Genomic DNA, 19,641 nt, shown 5'->3' with positions numbered 1-19,641 from the left:
CAAGGTTAGCCAGCTGGCTTCATGTCTAAGGCAGGGCTAGAATTCACAGCCTTTCGGTTTCTAGACTGGTACCTTAACCACTACACTAAACTGGCTGTCGTCAAAGGCTTAGACGGAACATTTTAATTTAGTACTCAACAGATTCTGGATGGCTGAATTGCAAATGTAATGAAGAGAGTTTAAGGAGTGGTAGGAAAGATGGATCCCACCCCCCTCCCCCCGACTGCCATGTGGATTGATATGAATGATGGTTGCCAAAAAATGCGGCAGAAAGATTTAATCTAGATTTTAAAAGACTGTACATGTTCAATTACAAAGTCAGAAATGCAAATAAGAAACAAGTAATCGTGCTGAGTCCTATAATTTAATGTGACAGTATTCTGCATTTAGGCTAGGAGACATAAGAGTGTAAAATGTTGATTTGCTCGAGGCACGGGAAAAAAAATCAGGCTGGCTCTGCAGAACACAATCTGGGTCAGAAACTATTAGCTGCATACAGTAAAAGGAAACACAAAAATAAATTAGCACATGGCTGTCTTGCAATAGCATGAAAGAGGTTCAGAGCAGTAGTAGATTTCAAATCCCAGCACTACCGGTTCACTATTGGGAGTGCCCAGCGCTTCTGCGTGGGCCCAGAAGGTTCTGCAAATGCGCAGAGCGTTTTTTATGACGTCTGGGTGGGTGGGTGGAGCGTCCCACCACTGCTATCAGTTCGCCCGAACCAGGGCAAACCGGTAGCAACCCATCCCTGGTTCAGAGATGTTACCATTCACTTAAAAATAAAAACACTAGCATTTGTGCCTTATGCAGTTGCTTCCCGAGTAACTCAAGGAAATATGTATGGAACAGGTGTTGGCAACCTTAAACACTCAAAGAGCCACAAAGGCCCTAACTGGAAGCCCCGTTAAATTCTGGAAGTCCGGTTCCCCCACCATAGAGTCTCCTTTTAACATGGCGTTCTTTCTCCTCTGCTGACCGGAAGGAAGTCAAATTCCCCCACCATAGAGTCTCTTCCTAGAGCGGTGTCCTATTTCCTCTACCTGTCCTAACCGAGAGCTCTATCAATTGTGGAGCCGACTGGCAACAGGGAGCCACAGTAAAGGGATGAAAGAGCCACATGCGGCTTCAGAGCCGCAGGTTGCTGATCCCTGGTATAGAGGTTTACTGCAGATACCTCAATAGTTGCACCTCGTCTACCACCACTTTCCTTGTTTTTTTCTCTCATTTTAAAGTTCCATTGCGTCTAGTTCCATTGCGTCTTCCATAGCTTCTAGGTCTAGATCCATTACTTCTTCCATATTTCCAGATCAGTGCACTGTTCTTTATCCAGAACTCCAAACTTCATACATTGTTCTTTCATCTACAGCCCCTATCCCAAATTTTCACAAACAGAAAGCAAGCTGCATGGGCCTTCTCAAAGCAATTTTTCTTCAAACTTGTTCCACTAATATGGAGCCTCCGTAAGTGGACTTTCCCTTTTTGAGAACGAATGCAAGGATATGTTAAAAAATTTTAATTTGCTTGTATGGGTTTTAATTTTTGTAAATTTTATAGGGTGTTATTGTATTTTAAATTTTTGGCCAATTGAATAAGTTTTTTAAGGGGTTGTTCTTAATATTATATGTATTGTTCTTTTTGTATTTTATTTTGGCTGTGCACCTCCCTGAGTCCTTCGGGAGAAGGGTGGTATACAAATTAAAATATTATTATTATTATTATTATTATTATTATTATTATTATTATTATTATTATTATTATTATTATTATTATTATTATTATTATTATTATTATTATTATCTTGCGGGACTAACCTCCATGCAGGTAGCTGCCGTATCTGTGTCTCTCTTCCAACAACCTTTTGCATAGATGCAAGATGGGTTGGGTGGAAGAGTCAGCTGATGGGCAGGGCTGATGAGAGATCCTGAGGAGCTCTCCCCTGTTCTTCAGGTCCCACTGTTGATCCCAGAGAACTGTCAGAGAAAGGAGACATCTGCAGCAGTACTTAAGGAGAACTACTTCAAAGAAAATGGCTAATTAAACAACAGAAGGCAAGCAATTTTATAGCTTGCATGCTCTTAGCAAGATTTTCTGTTGCATTGGCACCAAGAGCAAGAGAGGCAGAAAACAGGAAAGTCATCTGTTTCTCAGATACTATTAATGTATAAAAATACAAGCTGCAGCCATTTATCTTCTTGCTTACAGAAACGTGTCTTACGTTGTTGTTTTTTCTTTTCTTTCCCCAAGCTGATTGGCATCGTTGCTATTGTGGCACAGCAGTCCTGATAAAAGCATAAAACCCTCTCCCTGATATTTGCAGCCAGCAATATTGCAAAATCAGCCCCAAAGCAGGTGTACTTAAAGCAGGGGAATTCTGGGAGTTAAAGTCCTCCAGGCTTAAAGTTGCCAAGGTTGGAGACTCCTGACTTAAAGGGCATTTAGCCTCAAATCCTCCCCCAACTCTTCCTTCTGTTTCCTTTCCCCATCCAAGGATTTGATAAACTAGGAGGGAACAGAGAAATCCTTATATTACAGCTGATAGGCAGAATGAGTGTATAATATTTATTTATTATTTATTTATAATATTTATTTATTTATTATTTATTTATTTATAATATTTAGTATTATACTACCCTGTTTCCCCTAAAATAGGACATCCCCTAATAATAAGCCCTCCCCGAAAATATTTAAATGTATGTGCAGCCAGTCCCTGCTATTTCCTCTGGTTTCCTTCATGCGCCTCAAAATAATAAGACCTCCCAGAAAATAAGGCCAAGCGCTTATTTTGGAGTTCAAAAAAATATAAGACGGTCTTATTTTCGGGGAAACCTGGTAGTATAGTAATATAATGCTAGTATTATACATACCTAAAAAGAAAGATGGCTCATATCAAAAACTCTATTCTAAAAAGTGACTCCTTCCATGCTTAATTTAAATTTTTCTTTTAAACCATTTTACTCTCTGCTCTTTTTTTTCAAAGTTGGAAAGCTCTACCCACTGAAGCATTTCTCCCTAAAATAAAACTGTAACACTTAATTATTTGGGACTCTGACCTCCCTGCTGAGTATGGGAAGTCAATTATTTTGCTAATGTATGCAGACCTAGTTATCTCTTGTAAGCCACCTTTATCCTGAAAGGCAGCATCTAGATACTTTAAATAAATAATGTTACACGGTAGATTTAATTAGCGGCGGGGGGGGTTGCTTTTCAGGTTTGTTTTGCTAGCATTTACACTCTTGGAGTGTTCCCAGATTCTTCTCCTTGCTTTTTTTTTTTTTTTTTTTGGAGTGGGGGGCAGTGGGCAGCATCACAAAAGAGCTCTCACCTGAAATTGCTTCCACCCATTGACGTAACCGAAGAGGGTGCATCCCATCCAAAGTCTGAGCATCCAGGAGCTGGTGTGGGTTGATTTGGTTTGGTTTGTTTCCAGTTACTTGTAAGGGCTGCCTCCTCAATCAATTGTAGGGATGGGGATGGATGGTCATGGTCCGCTAATGACGGGGTTTTAATTGCTGTCTACCCAATCCCCTTCCAACAGCTACAAGCCATCTGGAACCCATCTATACATACCTACCCAGGATGTTATACACCAGTGCCTGCTTATTAACAGCGCATCTCATTTGGCATTTCTTTTCTCAGTGACCTAGTTTTGGAGAGATTTCCCAGGAACTTGACAGCTTTCTTGGTTTTTTTTTTTTCCTTTGAATTCTATTTCCTTTCGTGTTATCTACCAAGATTGTCATTTCCCAGTTTCTCCCCTTCTCCCGATCCCCTACGAATGAAAGAAAAATCCTCCCCTGCCCTTTTCTGCTGATCTCCCCATGAATGGATGGATGGATGGATGGATGGATGGGTAGATAGATAGATAGATAGATAGATAGATAGATAGATAGATAGATAGATAGATAGATAGATAGATAAATAGATAGATAGATATGGGATGAGGTGGCTCAGGGGCTAGGATGCTCGAAAGGTCAGCAGTTCAGCGGTTCGAATCCCTAGTGCTGCCGTGTAATGGGGTGAGCTTCCGTTACTTATCCCAGCTTCTGCCAACCTAGCAGTTCGAAAGCACAAAAAAAGTGCAAGTAGAAAAAATAGGGACCACCTTTGGTGGGAAGGTAACAGCGTTCCGTGCGCCTTTGGCGTTAAGTCATGCCGGCCACATGACCACGGAGACGTCTTCAGACAGCGCTGGTTCTTCGGCTTTGAAATGCAGATGAGCACCACCCCCTAGAGTCGGGAACGATTAACACGTATGTGCGAGGGGAACCTTTACCTTTATCTTATATATATGTATGTATGTATTTATATATTTGGAGCATTTTGTTTTGTTTTGTTTTGAACAGAGGGAAGAGTCACAGAAGCGTGCGGTGCAGGGAGCTCTGACAAAACAAGGTCTTACCTGTGCTCAGAAAAGCAAGGGATTCATATATCACCGGAGAACTCCGTGGAGAAGGACAGGCTGCCCAAGGAGTAGGTATAACCACGTATCGGGGGTGGAGATGGGTGAGGGTGGGACTGCATTCAGACATTTTGCCAAACTGTACTTGGGTTTGTTGAACAAGCGATTCTTCTACGTGAGCAAAATAATTGCAGGTTGGCCGGCCAAATTTTGAGGACAGGACATCCCAAACTCATGACTTGATCATGGAGATAATCCATGGATTTTGACTAGGAGGAGCACACAGTCGTATAATCAATCAATAATCAATCAGTTAGTCTTAACTTGTATCCCTGATCAGAGGCTTGAGTAAGAAGCAAGTAGGAATAAGACAAGAAATGGCATTCTCACAAACACATCACATAAAGCCAAAGTACCACATAATAAGCCAACAAAGTTCAGTCTGGAACTGTGGTGTGTTGTCTTAAATACTAACTGTGGTTTAGTCACTGACCAACCTCCCTGATTCATCCAGCACATTAAATTAAAAAACAAAACACATTGAAGCTTCTGTGGGTCAAGCACCAGTGTGACAACACCATGGTCAGTCATGCACAAAAGAGTCAGATCATCAGGCGAAACCTCACCAAGAAAAGTTCTTGAGAGGTTTTCAGATGCCGAGTTGCAAAAACTGTCCCAGCGACTGAATAATTCCAAAACTGTGACTCGGTGGGCAGTGAATTGAATCAAAACAATCCTGGCTCTTGATAATACCGTATTTTCTGGAATATAAGACGCACTTTTCCCCCCAAAAAAAGAGGGTAAAAATCTGGGTGTGTCTTATACTCCAAATGTAGCCCCGCCCAGCTTCTCAAATGGCGGTTTCAGGGGCTGAAAAAAAGCATCAGAAATGAAGCTTCAGAAAAGAAGCCTCCAAACAGAGCTTCATAGGCTTTTTTTTTTCTGAAGTTGTTTTGGAGGCTTTCAGAGGCAGAAAAAAAGTTTTTTCTGAAACGGAGTTTCAGAAGCAGAAAAAAAAGCAAGGCACAGAGCTCACAACCAAGGAACCTGTTGCTAAAATTCACCTCTAGGAACAGCTGATTGGGCGTATTCCAGGAGGCCAATCCACCTGCAAACCAGCTTTTTTCTTCTTTTCCCCCTCAAAAACCAAGGTGCATCTTATACTCCGAAAAATGTGGTAATTATTATTATCTCCTGCTTGTTACTTCTCAGCTAGCACCGCAGATACCAGGGCTTGGATGCAGTGCAGGAAACCAACACCTGCAAACTTGGAAAGAACAAAATCCTGAGCGTGTCAGCCAGCAAAAGATGCATGCTTTTCCTTTGGGGAACCACCCATGATTATGGCAGTCAATTCTCCTTTCCGCTTGGATTAGCTCAGCTGCAATCAAACCAGAGAAAAATGACATTGTGCTGCTACGCTCAGAGCTGAGCCTAATCCAAACTGAAAGTCGCTTATTATTTCTCAGATGGAGGTAGGATTTAGAGAAGGAGGCTTCATAGGAGGCCTGGGCCTTCAGGTTGGCCCTTCCAACCTGATAACCCAGCCTAAAGCCGCATACATCTCGGAAAACACTCCCAAGATCCTTGGGAGCAGCAATAAAGCTGGCTCGAAGATGTCCCTGAAACTCAGGGCAACCCTCTGATCTCTTGGGGATGAGGAACGAGAGACATTGTCTTACTGGGTATACCTAGTCAGTGGATTCCTCTCTGAGGAAGGGGAACGGCTCCTCCCACTAGGCAGCAATTGATGATTTTAAATATATACGTACAGTTGGCTATTGAGAGGGGGTCAGTGGAGAGGATAGGCCACAGGCAGAAGTAGAGTTTCCTCCCCATATCTGTTTGTTGGAGCAGTAGGAGCTTCTTCTATCTGTCTGTCCATCCATCCATGCTTTCTGTTTCGCATTCTACTAATGGGGGAACAGATTCTATGCAGCTTACACAAGCCAAAGGAGACTTTGTTCATACCTTTTGTCAGCCCAAGGAACAAGGAGAAGTCTTATCTACAAATGTGGCTTGGTTTGGAATGTGGCATCCTGAAAATGCCCCCTCCCTTTTCAGTAAATCTCCATGGTTTTGTTGCAAAGAGTGTGTCTCTAACTTTTTTCTCTCTCTCTCTCTCTCTCGTTTTTTATCTTTTCCTTTAGGTGATTCTCTGCTGGAGGCACAGAGTTACAGCTGGACACAGAGCTCATGCATACCTGAGGAATATCACACAGCCCTTCCTTCCTTCCTTCCTTCCTTCCTTCCTTCCTTCCTTCCTTCCTTCCTTTTAAATGATTGTGGTTTCTTTTTAAAGATTTCAATGGCTAGGTCATATATTTGTAATGGTCCCATCTTATTTTTTTTTTAAGTGGGAAAAAACAACACTTTTTCACCGTTTTGAGTTTTGTGGCCAGACAATAGTAAGGATTTGGCCTAGAGCACTAGGCAGATTTTGATCAGAGATGGAAAAGCCTCTGCATTTGGCCCCGAGTGGCAGCCTAGATCTCCCAAGCAACAGATGCGAGGCTGATAAAGGCCTTCAGGAAATTCTTTATCTGGTTGGATTATGACCCCTATCACTCCGAGCCACACTGGACGGAGGTAATGAATAGCATACATGAAGGCAGACAAGATGGGAAGGTGAGCTTAAGCCTAGAGCTGGACTACTGTAGACTCCTGTAGACTCCAAGGGTGAGACCTTGATTGAATTTCCTGCTGTGCATTCCCCTGCCTCTGGCCCACTCTGTGTATGTGTGAAAAAAGAACCAGGAATTCTACCTCCTGATGGGCCGCTCTTTGTGTTGTTCCGTAGACAATCATTAGAAGTTTCTCCTTGCCAACATGATATAGTATGGCTCAAATGCCAATTCATCTTTTCTCTCCTCTGCTGTTGAATAGAACTAGGAGAATTTTCTGTAATATTTTACTCCTTTGGCCAGTTTTTCTGTCCAAAGCTATCGCCCTCCAAAGTTGCTTGAGATTTCATCTCCCCAGGTTTGCAGTCTATGTGGCCAAAAATCTGGTCCGAGGAAGGTTTCTGTAGGCCTTGTTTCTACACTGTATGATATTTTGATAGCTGTCGGTTGTTTTCTGAACCTTGTATTGCTTTCTGCTCTAGCATAGCTTTTATGTATGCTGGGGCCTCTTATAGCTCCCTCCGAGCATGCATCACAAGGCAGCAAGAATGCATACAGCAGATTTAGGGTGATAAACAAGATGGACTGCATGCACTAGGCCTGTGTGCAGCTGTGCTTCACACCACAAAAGCAACACTTTTCATCTAGTCGGGTGAAGAGACAATGCGATTCTTGTCATGGCACTTGTGCCTCACCTCAAAAGCCTCATCTGGCCACTCCAATAGCTGGAAGATGAGTAGAAGAGTCTGGGAGCTTCTGCCTGTGCGTGTCATGCAGGCAGAATGCACTTGGGACTCCTGGAACTGTTAGCAAAGCGATGGGAAGCAAAGGATTTGGAGATGGGACACTTTGCTTCGGGATGCATGGTGCAAAACCTTCATCGAAAAGAGCCAAGCCCACCTTGGAAGCTCTGCACGGCCCCAGTAGACTCACAGGTGGGCCACACAGTTACCAACCTGGACCTGAATAAGAGAATTTTCTCTTCTGGTGTTGTGGGGCAGGGCCCCTTTAGCTGTCTTCAAGCCCATCTCTTGGTTCCAGTTCTATTCTGATGAACCCTGCCTCATTAGGTAAGGAAAACTGGGCAGCTCTGGTCCTTTCTGACACCTCTCCATTCCCCTTCTAGTGGAGGTACACCAACAGTACCACCCAGCAGTGCCTTCCGAGAACAAACCAGCATTTCTGCTGTCGCACCTACAGGCCTCTGTTGCACATATGTGCAAAACCTCCAAGAGTTGCCATGCAAGTATTGCAAGATCATGAGTACTGGGATACAATTTAAAAAAAACCAAAAAAAAACCGATAAGGTGTGTTTGCAATAGCTGCCCATTTTCCCCTTCTCGTTTTAGATGTATTACCAGTGTTTTAAACTTTTAAAAGTGAAAAGCCAGCAGCCCTTTTAATGATGTTGAACTACAGTTTGCAGCCTTCTCTTCCCCTGCTGGTGGCCAGGCTGCTAGAAATCGTAGCTTGACAGCATCCGAAGGGCTACATAATCCATTCAAATACGAAATACATTCAAGGCTGCCATGTCTTAATAAGGGAACTAGTTGAACATAGCCTAGATGAGAAGTAGACTACATATATTGGTCAGTGACGTTTGGGGAGGGGGGCTTTCCTTATATTATTGTAACCTCACCCACCCAACATGATGAGGTGGCTGCAATCAGGAACCGTGTGAAAGTTCAGAGCAAACTGCCTGCTTGGGAGTGTCCGAAGTCCTACATTGCTGTATCCCTGAATTGGTTTTATGTATCTGGACTACAGTGCTGGACTCTGCATCCTCACTCCCCCACCTGTGAATCCTGCTTCTTTATTAAATGGGTCATCTTTGCTTGCTTTGTGAGTCCTTAATCACTGGCTTTGCCAATGTGGTTTGTGTAGTGTTTAAACCCACATGGATGCGGCATCATTCTGAGAATTCTGCTGATAACCCTTTTCTCTTGACTTACAAGACAGGTCCTTGGTCCCAAATATTGATGCTACAGATTCTGCCCTGATTACAAAGGAAGTTAAATCCTTCTGTGATCAGAAAATCCCTTACAAAGAGCGCAAACTTCTAAGAGGAAGCTCACGCTAAACTCGGGCTGCAAGAATTGAAAAACATATAACAAAAAGCATTTGAAAGCTCCATCTGAGGGATCTGTCTATTGATCACGGCCTAGAGTTGTCTGCTCGTGATACACCCAACTTTATATCCAACTATTGGAAATACAAAATTCCCTATTGCCATCTTGAAGCTTAACAAGTGCATGTAGCAGCTGTCTCCTGGATGATTTCAAAAGTTGTTTATCATTCCCTATCGATTTGCTTATACAAGCTCAGCTGAGGCAGGCTGTAATCCTGTGTATACTTTCCTATAAGAGGAAACTACATATTCAGTGTATTTTCAGTTGCTTCCTGAAAAACATATATAGGATTCGGCTATAAAAAGCTATAAGGGCAGGGCTGGGTGTGGTGTTCTGGATCAGGGGTCACCAACCTTTCAAACTTCAGGGACCACTAAATTCATAATTTTAAATCCCGCAGACCACTAACATGAATTTTTTAAAAAGATAAATAGTATTTAGTGCAATATAAGAAATGCAAATAATTTTTCTATGGACCACCAACATTTCCTCGTGGACCACCAGTTGGTGACCACTGTTCTGGATCATGGAACAGGAAGAGGATGAGAAGACTTCACTTTCTCTTTTCAAGGCCTTTACCCTCAAATAAGGCAGGGCGATCTCACCCAATGGCTTCAAGAAAGATTTAAAGCTGGGTAATCACAATTGCACTTCACGTATTTCTGAGCTTTGAATTTACAGCTCTGGTGACGATGAATGGGACAGATGGAACTTGGAGGGTCAGGGATACCCACAGTCTTATCCAAAAGAGCCTTGCAACTTTGTAGAGGTGGTATTAAAAATGTGTAATCCATTCTTGGAAAAATTACAGGTAATCCTCGTTTAGCAACGATTGAGACCAGCAACACTATGTAAGAACAATTGGAATGGCTTACCTCTGGAAGTTGTGAGTGCTTCATCACTGGAGGTTATCAAAAAGAGACTGGACAGCCATTATAGGGCAGTGATGGCGAAACTGTGGCATGTGTGTTGGAAGCGGCATGCAGAGCCATCTCTCCAGGCATGCCAGCCGTCGCCCATTGCTCTTCTGGGTTACAGCACGCACACGCGCGCTGGCTAGCTGGTCTTTGCACGTGTGGGAGTGCCGGAACCAGAAGAGCACTCCCTGGTGTGTATGCGCACACCAGGAAGCGGAGCTTTTGGTTTCTGATGCATGCCGGCCCGCTGGTCTTTCCGTGCACGTGTGCACCAGAAACTGGAAGACTAGGTGACCTGCGTGCATGCCAGAAACCGGAAGCTCAGCTTCCCAGCATGCGCATGCACACCAGGAAACTGCTGTTCCTGTTTCCGGCACTCCCATTTCAGCACTCCGTTATTCTGTGTTCTATCATTAAGCGAAGCTGTCACTAAGTGGGAAATCAGGACACCAGAATTGTACTTTCTTATTTCCATTCCCCACCTTTTAGAATGTTCAATCTGGTACAGGGCCTGGATAGCCGGTGCAACTACTGCCTGCAACTGATCAACTAGTTTCACACCTTTATGTTTTGTTTGCCTCCTAACAATTTCACTGCAACTTCCCTTAAGAATTAGCGAAGAATTTCCAAGAAGGGATTTAATGTTTCTATTTACATTCATTCCAGAGCAAAGGATTACAAGAGAGTAAGCAGGAACAGAATGGTGAACACACAATGAAACCAATGCTGTGGTGCTAGCAGCTCTGAGCATATTTCACAAACGGTTATTTTGCATTGGATGCCTGCCTGCTCTCTTGTAATCCCTTCCTCTTCAATCTCTCTACTCTGCAAGGAAAGGGGAGAAAAAAACACATGATTTTTGTAGGTAATCTTTCCTGTACCTGACGTGTTTATTTCCCTCTCTCTCTCAAAGAAGAAAGATTGGAGAAGGAAGGATTACATGAGAGTAAGCAGGCACACAATAAGAAACACACTGGGCTGCTTGCACAGCATGCCATGATGGATTGTGTCTATGAAGGGAGAAATAACATGATGGACTACAATGAAGCATAAGTTTCCCAGAAAAAAGGGAGCACATTCCAAGAAAGGGAGAGAAGAGAGTCTGGATCTGGATTGAAAACAGAAGAAATTAGCAGAGCCACTCCCTAGAATTTCTAAAGGTATATTCATTAGAACTATAGTAATATAGGTTTAGCCTGGCAAGCTGCTATTTGTGTGGTGTAAGCACATAAAGAAATGAAGTTTGATTGGATTGTTCTATGCCGTACTTGGGTGATATGCTCACTAGTGTCGCCATATTCCTTTCAATATTTATTCCCCATTATATGCCTGCGTACATTTTTGAAATCCTTTACTCTCCACTCAGTTCACTTTGCAAGGTAGGGAAAAAAAAAGAAAATTCCATCTTTTATCAATATCAAATTTTGTGCTCAGCGTACTACTTTATTGCTTATTCCCTGCTGGTTCTGCATTGCCCTGGCAGTTCTGTTTTCAAAGCCCGTTGCATAGCATACAATATCACCGTAATATTGGCAACTTTTATTATTAAAAATGGAATCTTATTTCAGCAATTGACCTAAAGATCCTGACTTTGCTGCTTCACACCAAATTAGCATATTAATTAGCATTATAAGCCCTCTTTTCACCTGCATATATCTACTCCAGAAAACTGGCTAATGTCTCTCTTAATCTCTACAATTATATGAAATTATTAAATGCCTGTGGCAACTCAGATACTTTCCCACTAAATTCCTAAATGTTTGAATCGAATTCTATGCTCAAGCACATTTTTAAAAACACTAAGAGAAACTGTATATAAATGAGAATCCTTGTGCAGATTTTTAAGCAAAAATTAGAAACTGAGTGTAACTGTTCAAACTTGCATGAGTATTTACATAAAAGCTAAAATATTGAACTGACAAGAGCTTTAAAAAAAAAAGAGTTGACCCCCACCTCCCTTTTCTATGAAATTTCTGATAAACAAACCAGGAATCAAAATGCTTGTTTGATTTTTTCCCCCTCATTTTATTTTATTTTGCTGTTTATTTGTTTCTTCTTTTTAAAGTTGCTTTTACATGCGCATAATTTGGAATTCTGCATTGGAATATGGAGCTGTGTTATAATAAGAATCTGACTTCAAGAAACAGAACGACAACCCAAAAAAAAAGTTACTGCATGGTAGAAAAAATTAAGTCCGAGGTACAAATACATACAGAGTTCCAAGGACCAAAAATGGTTTTGACAAAGAGATATTTACAAAGTTGTGGGACTGAGGGAAGAGTACAAGGAAGATGGAAATGCAAACAGGAAGTTTTGCCCGAGTTGAACACTTGGAAAACTAGCCAAATCAGGACAAAGATAGCTCCAATCCACTATGATCCTTGTTCAACCATGTTGGTCTCCAGGAAAACATTCAGAATGTTAGATTAGATGGCATAGCCAAAGAAGAAATATAGGGCAAATTTTCAGCTACATCTCCATTTCAAAAGAAGATAAAAGGATGAAAGGCAGGAGAGGGGGAACTGAGGCCTGATTCTATTAGTTGTGTTGTTGGCCTAACTGCAGAGTGAGGGAGAGTGACGTTCATTGTGAAGAAATGAAGATAGCCATTCCCAACACAGTCACTGTAACGATACTCTACTTTTACTTATGTATACTGTACTTAAATGGTGGCTTTTCCTGTTATTCAGCCATCTCTGTACAGAACTTCCTCTGGAGCTTATCCAAATATGCTGTTCCCACCCTGAGGCTAATCTGAAAAAATAAAACCCACTTATCCTATCTTCTCCTTTCTTCTTGCAGTGCCTGAACTAGGCAGCTGAATGCAAGAAGATAATTCTATCCTGCTGGCTTGATGCCCTGAGCTCCGTAGCTAAAGAAACGTAAAGAGACCATTGGAAATGTTGGCCCAACCAATTGATTTTTCATAGGGGATCACCAGTTTGCCTTTTTTACACTGTTCGCAATGAAAAAGCCAACATTTGGGAAGGACCATCTAAAATCAACCTCTGCGTTCAGTAAAAGGATCTGGGACAACACACCTAGAATTAACCTCTTGTGCATGCACTTAGCACCCAATCATACCAATCCTGTTCTCCCCAATTAAGAAGATAAACATCCCTGCACATAAAATACATTCCACTAGTGTCCTAGGTTTGGGGTGTTTTGTGTTTTTTTTTAATGGGTTGAGAATCTGATTTGGAGAGATTTTGTGAATTCCTCAAGGTCCTCTTGAGCTGCTCTGTACATCTCTTCATGAACTTATATGTCTTAGCTCTCCCTAAGATTTCTCACAATTGCCCTGGGTTTATTGTGCCCTAAGACACGCAGATGTACTTGGAACAGGGACTAACCAAATTCCTGCTACAGATTAGATGGAGTGTCACATGATTGCTTTGATGCCCAATTTGACAGTCCTCCAAGCCATTTCTCAAGTTGTGGCGGTTTCTTGGCATCTACCACTGCACCCCGATGCCCTTATCCTGACCGTAGCATTTCTTCGCTGTGTACACTTGCAGCTGTGTAGTATTATATTGGCAGCAGCTCAGACTACTGTAATTTAGCAAAAAGCAGTATAAGCGAATGAGAGTGTGCCCAAAATGGGAATTAGCCAAACTCACTCTTCAATAGTAATGTAATAAGCGTGTCTCGAATCTTGTAGAAGAACTTCAAAGAAGTTTCTGCTACGAGTCTGACAATGTTCCAGATTATTAGAGCCACAATTTATCTAATATGGATCCTCAACAAGTCAAAACCGTGCTTCTGTTCTAATTTGCTGCTAAATGTGAAAGAGGTGCCAGGGCTGAAATAGCAACCAATCATTTACACCTGAGAGATATATCTTCACATTTATGATCTATGGACTGATCTGCAGCTTGAGAGAAAGATGATCCACCCTTGGTGACAAGTATAATGTTATTACTTAGCTGAGCCCTAAGATTACTCTGTGCTCCCGATTCAGGTTAAATAAACCCTGATCTTTTGTTCTCTTCTGCTGGTGGGATGCCCTTCTCAGAACTCCCTTTGTCTGCAGGAGATCTCTCTCTTTCATCTTGATCACAACTATGAAGAGTAACATCCATGTTAGCAGGACACCACAAGGGAGACCTTCAGAGTGCTAGTGACCAGATGGCTGCTAAGGAATATAAATCCTTCCACTCTCCACTGTTCCGTCACAACTGAAGAAGTTTCTGGGATGAGAAGCAAAACGTCTTCAAGGGAAAAAAAATCCAAGAAAATTCAATTGCCTTTTAAAAAAAGGACCTTTGGGACAGCCATAACCTGGATGGCTAAGAATCTCCATAGACACACGAGAGATGGGGTTTCTGTTGAAGGAGCATCTAAGCCCACAATCTCAGTGAGGTGCACACAGATCAGAGTGATGTCTCTCTCAAAGGACGCAGTGCTATCCCAGTGATCCCCAACTGAGTGCCTTCTAAATGAGTTGGACTACAATTCCCTTCATCCCCTAGCCAGCTAGCCTCCTCTCCTTCCCACCCACCTCTCCCTCGCCATCCCTGTCAATTCTAGATGGCCGTGCCGAATAAAAATGGTCAAAAGTTGAAGAGCGACCCATTTGGAGAGCACCAAGTTGGGGAAGGCTGAACTGAAATAGTGTGAACTTTCTGCTCGTCAGCTCTTAACAGTTGCGAACTCTCTTGCTGGCCCAAAGCATCCTGGCCTCCATACTGCAAATTCCCAATAGCGGGGATTGAGTCTATGAAGGGGAGAAGGAAAGGCGGCCGAGTTTCAAGACCAGGACTGAAGAGCAGCTGCTTCAAAAGAGAGATTGCCTTCACTTGCTTATCCCTCTGCGATGCTGGAGTGACTGGTTGGGACAGGGCAACATTTAATGATTGGGTGGGGGGGACAGCAGGTGAGGTTCAGTGTTTGGTCACAGTATATAAGCTGAAAGGAGGGACAGGTGATGCATTTGAGATCTGAGTCGCTCTGAGTTAATGCCACAGCAATTGAAAAATTGGATGTCTTCAAAACCGGGGGTCGGAGGGGTGGGAACGACATCACAGGAATGACCTTTACCCATGCAAGAGGCTGGATGACAGAGAGACAGCAGGATGTTGCCCTAATGGGGAGAATTTCATTAGGAGTGGAGGATTGCTGGGATCCAGACACTTGAAGCCTACTCCAGAGGCCATCATGCAGGGATGAGAGTCCCCACCCTCGGACGCATACATGCCTGCCGTGCTCAGATTAAAAAAACAAACAAACCAAAATACCCTCGTCATACTCTTCACCTACAGTACAGCCACCGCCATTCTTTGTTTAAAAAGGGGGTCAGAAAGTAGTGACAGTTGCCTTGGCAGTCGCTTGGCTGGTTTGGCAGTGAAAAGCCGTACTTGGGCTGTTGGGCACGAAAGGGAATTGTTTGGGTGATCAGTCCCAGCGTTACCCATGGCCTTTTTTGCCCACTTGCACTCAGGGATGGGAGGAAGTTATACCGGGGGAGTGGGGGGAAAGTCTCAGTCTTTCATTCTCTCTGCAACTCAGGGATGGGGCAGGCAGTGTGTACTGTGTGATGTCGACATCGTTGACTCGGTAACACTTGCATTTATCAGTATTAATATTATTACTAGTAGTATTGATGGTCGCATTCATGTCACACCCTTCTCGAGCTGGGGAGGGGCTCCCTCCCTGTGCGGATGGTGCTGAGTCGATGGTATCGAAGACTTTGGAGTAAACTGTGTTGAAAACCTGCCAATTACAAATAGAAACAGAATTAAAGGTGGACTTGGAGGGAGAGAGAGAGGGAGAGAGAAAATAACTGGATCCTTGCCAGAAGGATAAGTCATTGCAAGTGATTGCCCTTCTCACTTTTTTGGAATGAACAGCAACAGGATTTAGTTGCTGCCGATTGCTTTAGAGTAACAGTAACAGAGTTGGAAGGGACCTTGGAGGTCATCTAGTCCAACCCCCTGCTCACATAGGAGACCTGTACTAGGGATTCGAACTGCTGAACTGCCCGACCTTTCTGATCGACAAGCTCGGCGTCTTAGCCACAGTAGCTTTCCTCAACCTGATATCCTTCAGATGTAGTTGGATTACAGCTCCTGGAAGGCCTGGACAGCAAAGACTGGAAAGGAGAAACACACCCGGATAGCAAGATCTGCTTTCCAGTATCCAAAGCTCAGACCTCATCAATAGCAATCAGGCAGGTTTAAGCCAATTTTAGTTCTCCCTTTTGGCAGAGGGGTATTTGAGGAGCTGCTTTTGAGACCTCGGGCCAGTCTTTTAGGTCGGCCCCAACGCGCAGCCGCGTGTCGGGGCTGCCATTCCGATGGGTGCCGAGGTTCTGGTGACGTGGCGGCTCCCATGGCACCCTGGCTCCTCAGCTTACCTCCTGGCCACCCAGCAACATGAAGATCCCTCTCCCTGCTGACTGAGCAGCTGTTGAGGGGCGGCTGAGAGGCTGAGAGTTACAGAGAAGTTTGGAACACGGCTGTAATGATGACTAATCTGGAGAGGCTTGGAAATGGCTGGAATGCTAGCCAATCTGGAGGAGTGGCCAGCGGGCTGGGAGCATGCGGGAGTAATGCCTAATTGCGGTAGCTAATGGAACAATGATTAATGAGTAGGGAGGAGCCGGGTTAAGGGTCACCTGCAGTGGTGAAATCCAAATTTGTTTACTACGGGTTCTGTGGGCGTGGCTTGGTGGGCGTGGCAGGGGAAGGATACTGCATTCCCACCCCACTCCAGGGGAAGGATATTGCAAAATCTCCATTCCCACCCCACTCTGGGGTCAGCCAGAGGTGATATTTGCCGGTTCTCCAAACTACTCAAATTTTCCGCTACCGGTTCTCCAGAACCTGCTGGATTTCACCTCCTGATCACCTGGGTGATAAAGCTTTATAAGGTGGTGGGGAGCACAAAGCACTAGCTCCAACAAAATCTTCCTATATTGATTTATGGATGTTAGTTCGTGCCGGTAAAGGATGCAAACCATCATTTGTGTGTGTGGTGTTTTCTTTATACACCGGAACCTGACACTTTATCTACATAGCAAACTGCAGGAGGGGTAAGTAAAGAACAACAGCGGCTATGCTCAGTTCGACATAACATATGGGGATCAAAATGAGAAGTGGCCTTATGCCTTGGTCTCATGTCTGTGTCCTTGTAGAGCAGCCTTCCTTAACAAGCTGAGGGAAGAGAAGGGTTCGACAAGGGAGTCTTTTGATCAGTGAACTCAAAACTGGGAGGTTTCTCTCATCCTCCACAATTGTTGGTAGAGCCCAGATGCAGGGGCCAGACCAAGTCACTGTAGACTTTAGACATCATCATAACCCTGGGCTGTCAAGTTAAGATTCTATACACTGTATAGCTTTCATAACATGGTCAGCACACAGGCACAATTTTATATTCATGTATCTTTTTTGTTATTGTTGTTTTTGAGGCATGGGAGGATTTGTTGAGCCTCAGACCTTTTCCTGGGCCATTGCAAGATTGACCGGCGTTGTGTATTCTGCCCACAGATAATCCAGTTTTGGTGGAGTCCCACTGTCCCAGGACTCTTGCAACCATGCTAGGAAGGGAGGTAAGGGTGGAAGTGGCCCCAAAGACAAAGCAGAACGACATCAACCAGGGATCTAGTAGAATCCACAATAGATGATATCTTGGGGAATCGTCTTTCCAGCAGCATGAAATTTTATCTGCCAAGTTTCTGGCTTGCTACCTGTTATTAGCTGCCTGCTTTGTGAATGCCTTAGATAAGATTGGGTGGAAGGCAGTGGTGAAATTCATTTTTTTTTACTACCAGTTCTGTGGGTGTGGCTTGATGGGCATGGCAGGGGAAGGATACTGCAAAATCATCATTCCCTCCTCACTCCAAGGGAAGGATACTGCAAAATCCCCATTCCCACCCCACTCCTGGGTGAAGAATATTACAAAATCTCCATTCCCTCCCCACTCTGGGGCCAGCCAGAGGTGGTATTTGCCAGTTCTCTGAATTACTCAAAATTTCCGCTACCGGTTCTCCAGAACCTGTCAGAACCTGCTGGATCAATATAGGTTCTTCCTGATTCCCTGATTTTCAGCTGAGACTATCAGCACTGTAGTAAGCAAGAGCTGGGAAGCCCTTACCTTGCTCCTCCCATACGCAGCGCTATTCCACATTGCCGTTCTGATTGTGCCGGTTTTCAGGTGTGCTGGCCTCTTCCTCGCAAGGCGAGAGCTCATCAATAGATGTCTGGTTGGTGATTCCTAGACCAAGAGGGCATCAATCAGAAGCATAGCATCACAGAGAGATCTAGGTCTACCTACAGATTTAGATGCAGTGTCAGCCTAGCCCTAGATCTAGATCTACCTACTCACAGAGCTGAAGAAGCTTCTTGGATGGGAAGCGAAACATTTTCAAAGAAAAACAAAGAAACTCCAGTTGCCTCTTTATAAAGCACCTTTGGGACAACCATGACCTGGATGGTTGAAAGTCTCCATAATATCTATCTACTCATAGTTCTAGATCTATCTGCACACAGATCTAGATCCATCTTTGTTGCTTGTATCCTTACGATTTATATTGATATTGTTTCCTGATTGCTTATTTGTACCTTTTGACTATCATTAAGTGTTGTACCTTAGAATTCTTGATGATCTTTTCTTTTATGTACACTGAGAGCATATGCACCAAGACAAATTCCTTGTGTGTCCAATCACACTTGGCCAATAAAAAATTCCATCTATCTATCTACCCCTAGATCCAGCTCTAGATCTATCTATCCATTGATCTGGAGACGTCTGGACAGACCCTGGGTCAGAGAAACCCCTTGGGAGATCAGGTGGCACTGAAGAAGCTGGCAAAGAGACACTGCAGGAATTTATAAGAAAGCCAGCCACAGAAAAAGTTCCCAAGGAAAAAGGCCACCATTTCACAATCATATACAACAGGGGCAGTGGTGGGATTCAAGTAATTTAACAACTGCTTCTCTGCCCTAATGATTTCTTCCAACAACCAGTTTGCCAAACTGCTCAGAAAGTTAACAACCGGTTCTCCCGAAGTGGTGCGAACTCGTTGAATCCCACCACTGAACAGGGGTCTCCAACCTTGGCAACTTTAAGACTTGTGGATTTCAATTCCTAGAGTTCCTCAGCCAGCAAAGCTCTGGAATTGAAGTCCACAAGTCTTAAAGTTGCCAAGGTTGGAGACCCCTGATATACAACACTTGGGTGAAATGAGGGAGAAGACTGGAGGTTATAGTGGGCCAGTGACGGTACCAAATGGACTATGTCCCCTATCTTTAGGATTATTTTAGGATTACTGATATTTATTTTCAAACAACGTTCAGCTAGTGCTAATTGTCTTGTATTTTCTGCTTCAGACCAGAGAGAAACTGCCAATGATTTTTCAGGGATTTGAGGGCTGCCATACAAACACCACCCCTAATGGGACGGCAGGAAGCTCTATACCTTCTGCTTTAATACACAGAAGAGCATGGTAGGAAGAAGATCTCTCTCTTCTGGAATGGAACTTTGAAGTCCCATCTTGTGAGGGGGGAAAAATTGAATTGAATTGAAAAAAATATGTGAAGGAACAGGCAGCATATACATATGGGGTATGTTTA

General features: G+C 43.6%; 2 protein-coding genes across 3 annotated transcripts in view; one reads left to right on the top strand and one right to left on the bottom strand.

Annotated features, from left to right (window-relative positions):
* PPP1R1A (protein phosphatase 1 regulatory inhibitor subunit 1A) overlaps window positions 1-8,857 on the top strand; it is a 117,655-nt gene extending 108,798 nt beyond the window's left edge. Inside the window, exons 6-7 of the mRNA XM_058167945.1 lie at window positions 4,344-4,470; window positions 6,550-8,857. Coding sequence (XP_058023928.1) covers window positions 4,344-4,470; window positions 6,550-6,553 — 131 coding nt within the window. The 3' untranslated portion in view covers window positions 6,554-8,857. The remainder of the gene's footprint in view (window positions 1-4,343; window positions 4,471-6,549) is intronic.
* Window positions 8,858-13,382: 4,525 nt separating this feature from the next.
* Window positions 13,383-19,641, bottom strand: part of PDE1B (phosphodiesterase 1B) — a 165,085-nt gene continuing 158,826 nt past the window's right edge. For both annotated transcript variants that reach the window (XM_058168669.1, XM_058168668.1), the window contains 2 exons: window positions 18,164-18,283; window positions 13,383-15,781 (listed from right to left, as the gene is read on the bottom strand). In XM_058168669.1, coding sequence (XP_058024652.1) covers window positions 18,186-18,283 — 98 coding nt within the window. In that variant the 3' untranslated portion in view covers window positions 13,383-15,781; window positions 18,164-18,185. The remainder of the gene's footprint in view (window positions 15,782-18,163; window positions 18,284-19,641) is intronic.

The sequence above is a fragment of the Ahaetulla prasina genome, chromosome 2 (genome assembly GCF_028640845.1).
Source record: "Ahaetulla prasina isolate Xishuangbanna chromosome 2, ASM2864084v1, whole genome shotgun sequence".
NCBI classification, from domain to species: domain Eukaryota; kingdom Metazoa; phylum Chordata; class Lepidosauria; order Squamata; family Colubridae; genus Ahaetulla; species Ahaetulla prasina.
The sequence above is the reverse complement of the archived record's forward strand: the minus strand, read 5'-3'. Positions and strand labels throughout refer to the sequence as shown.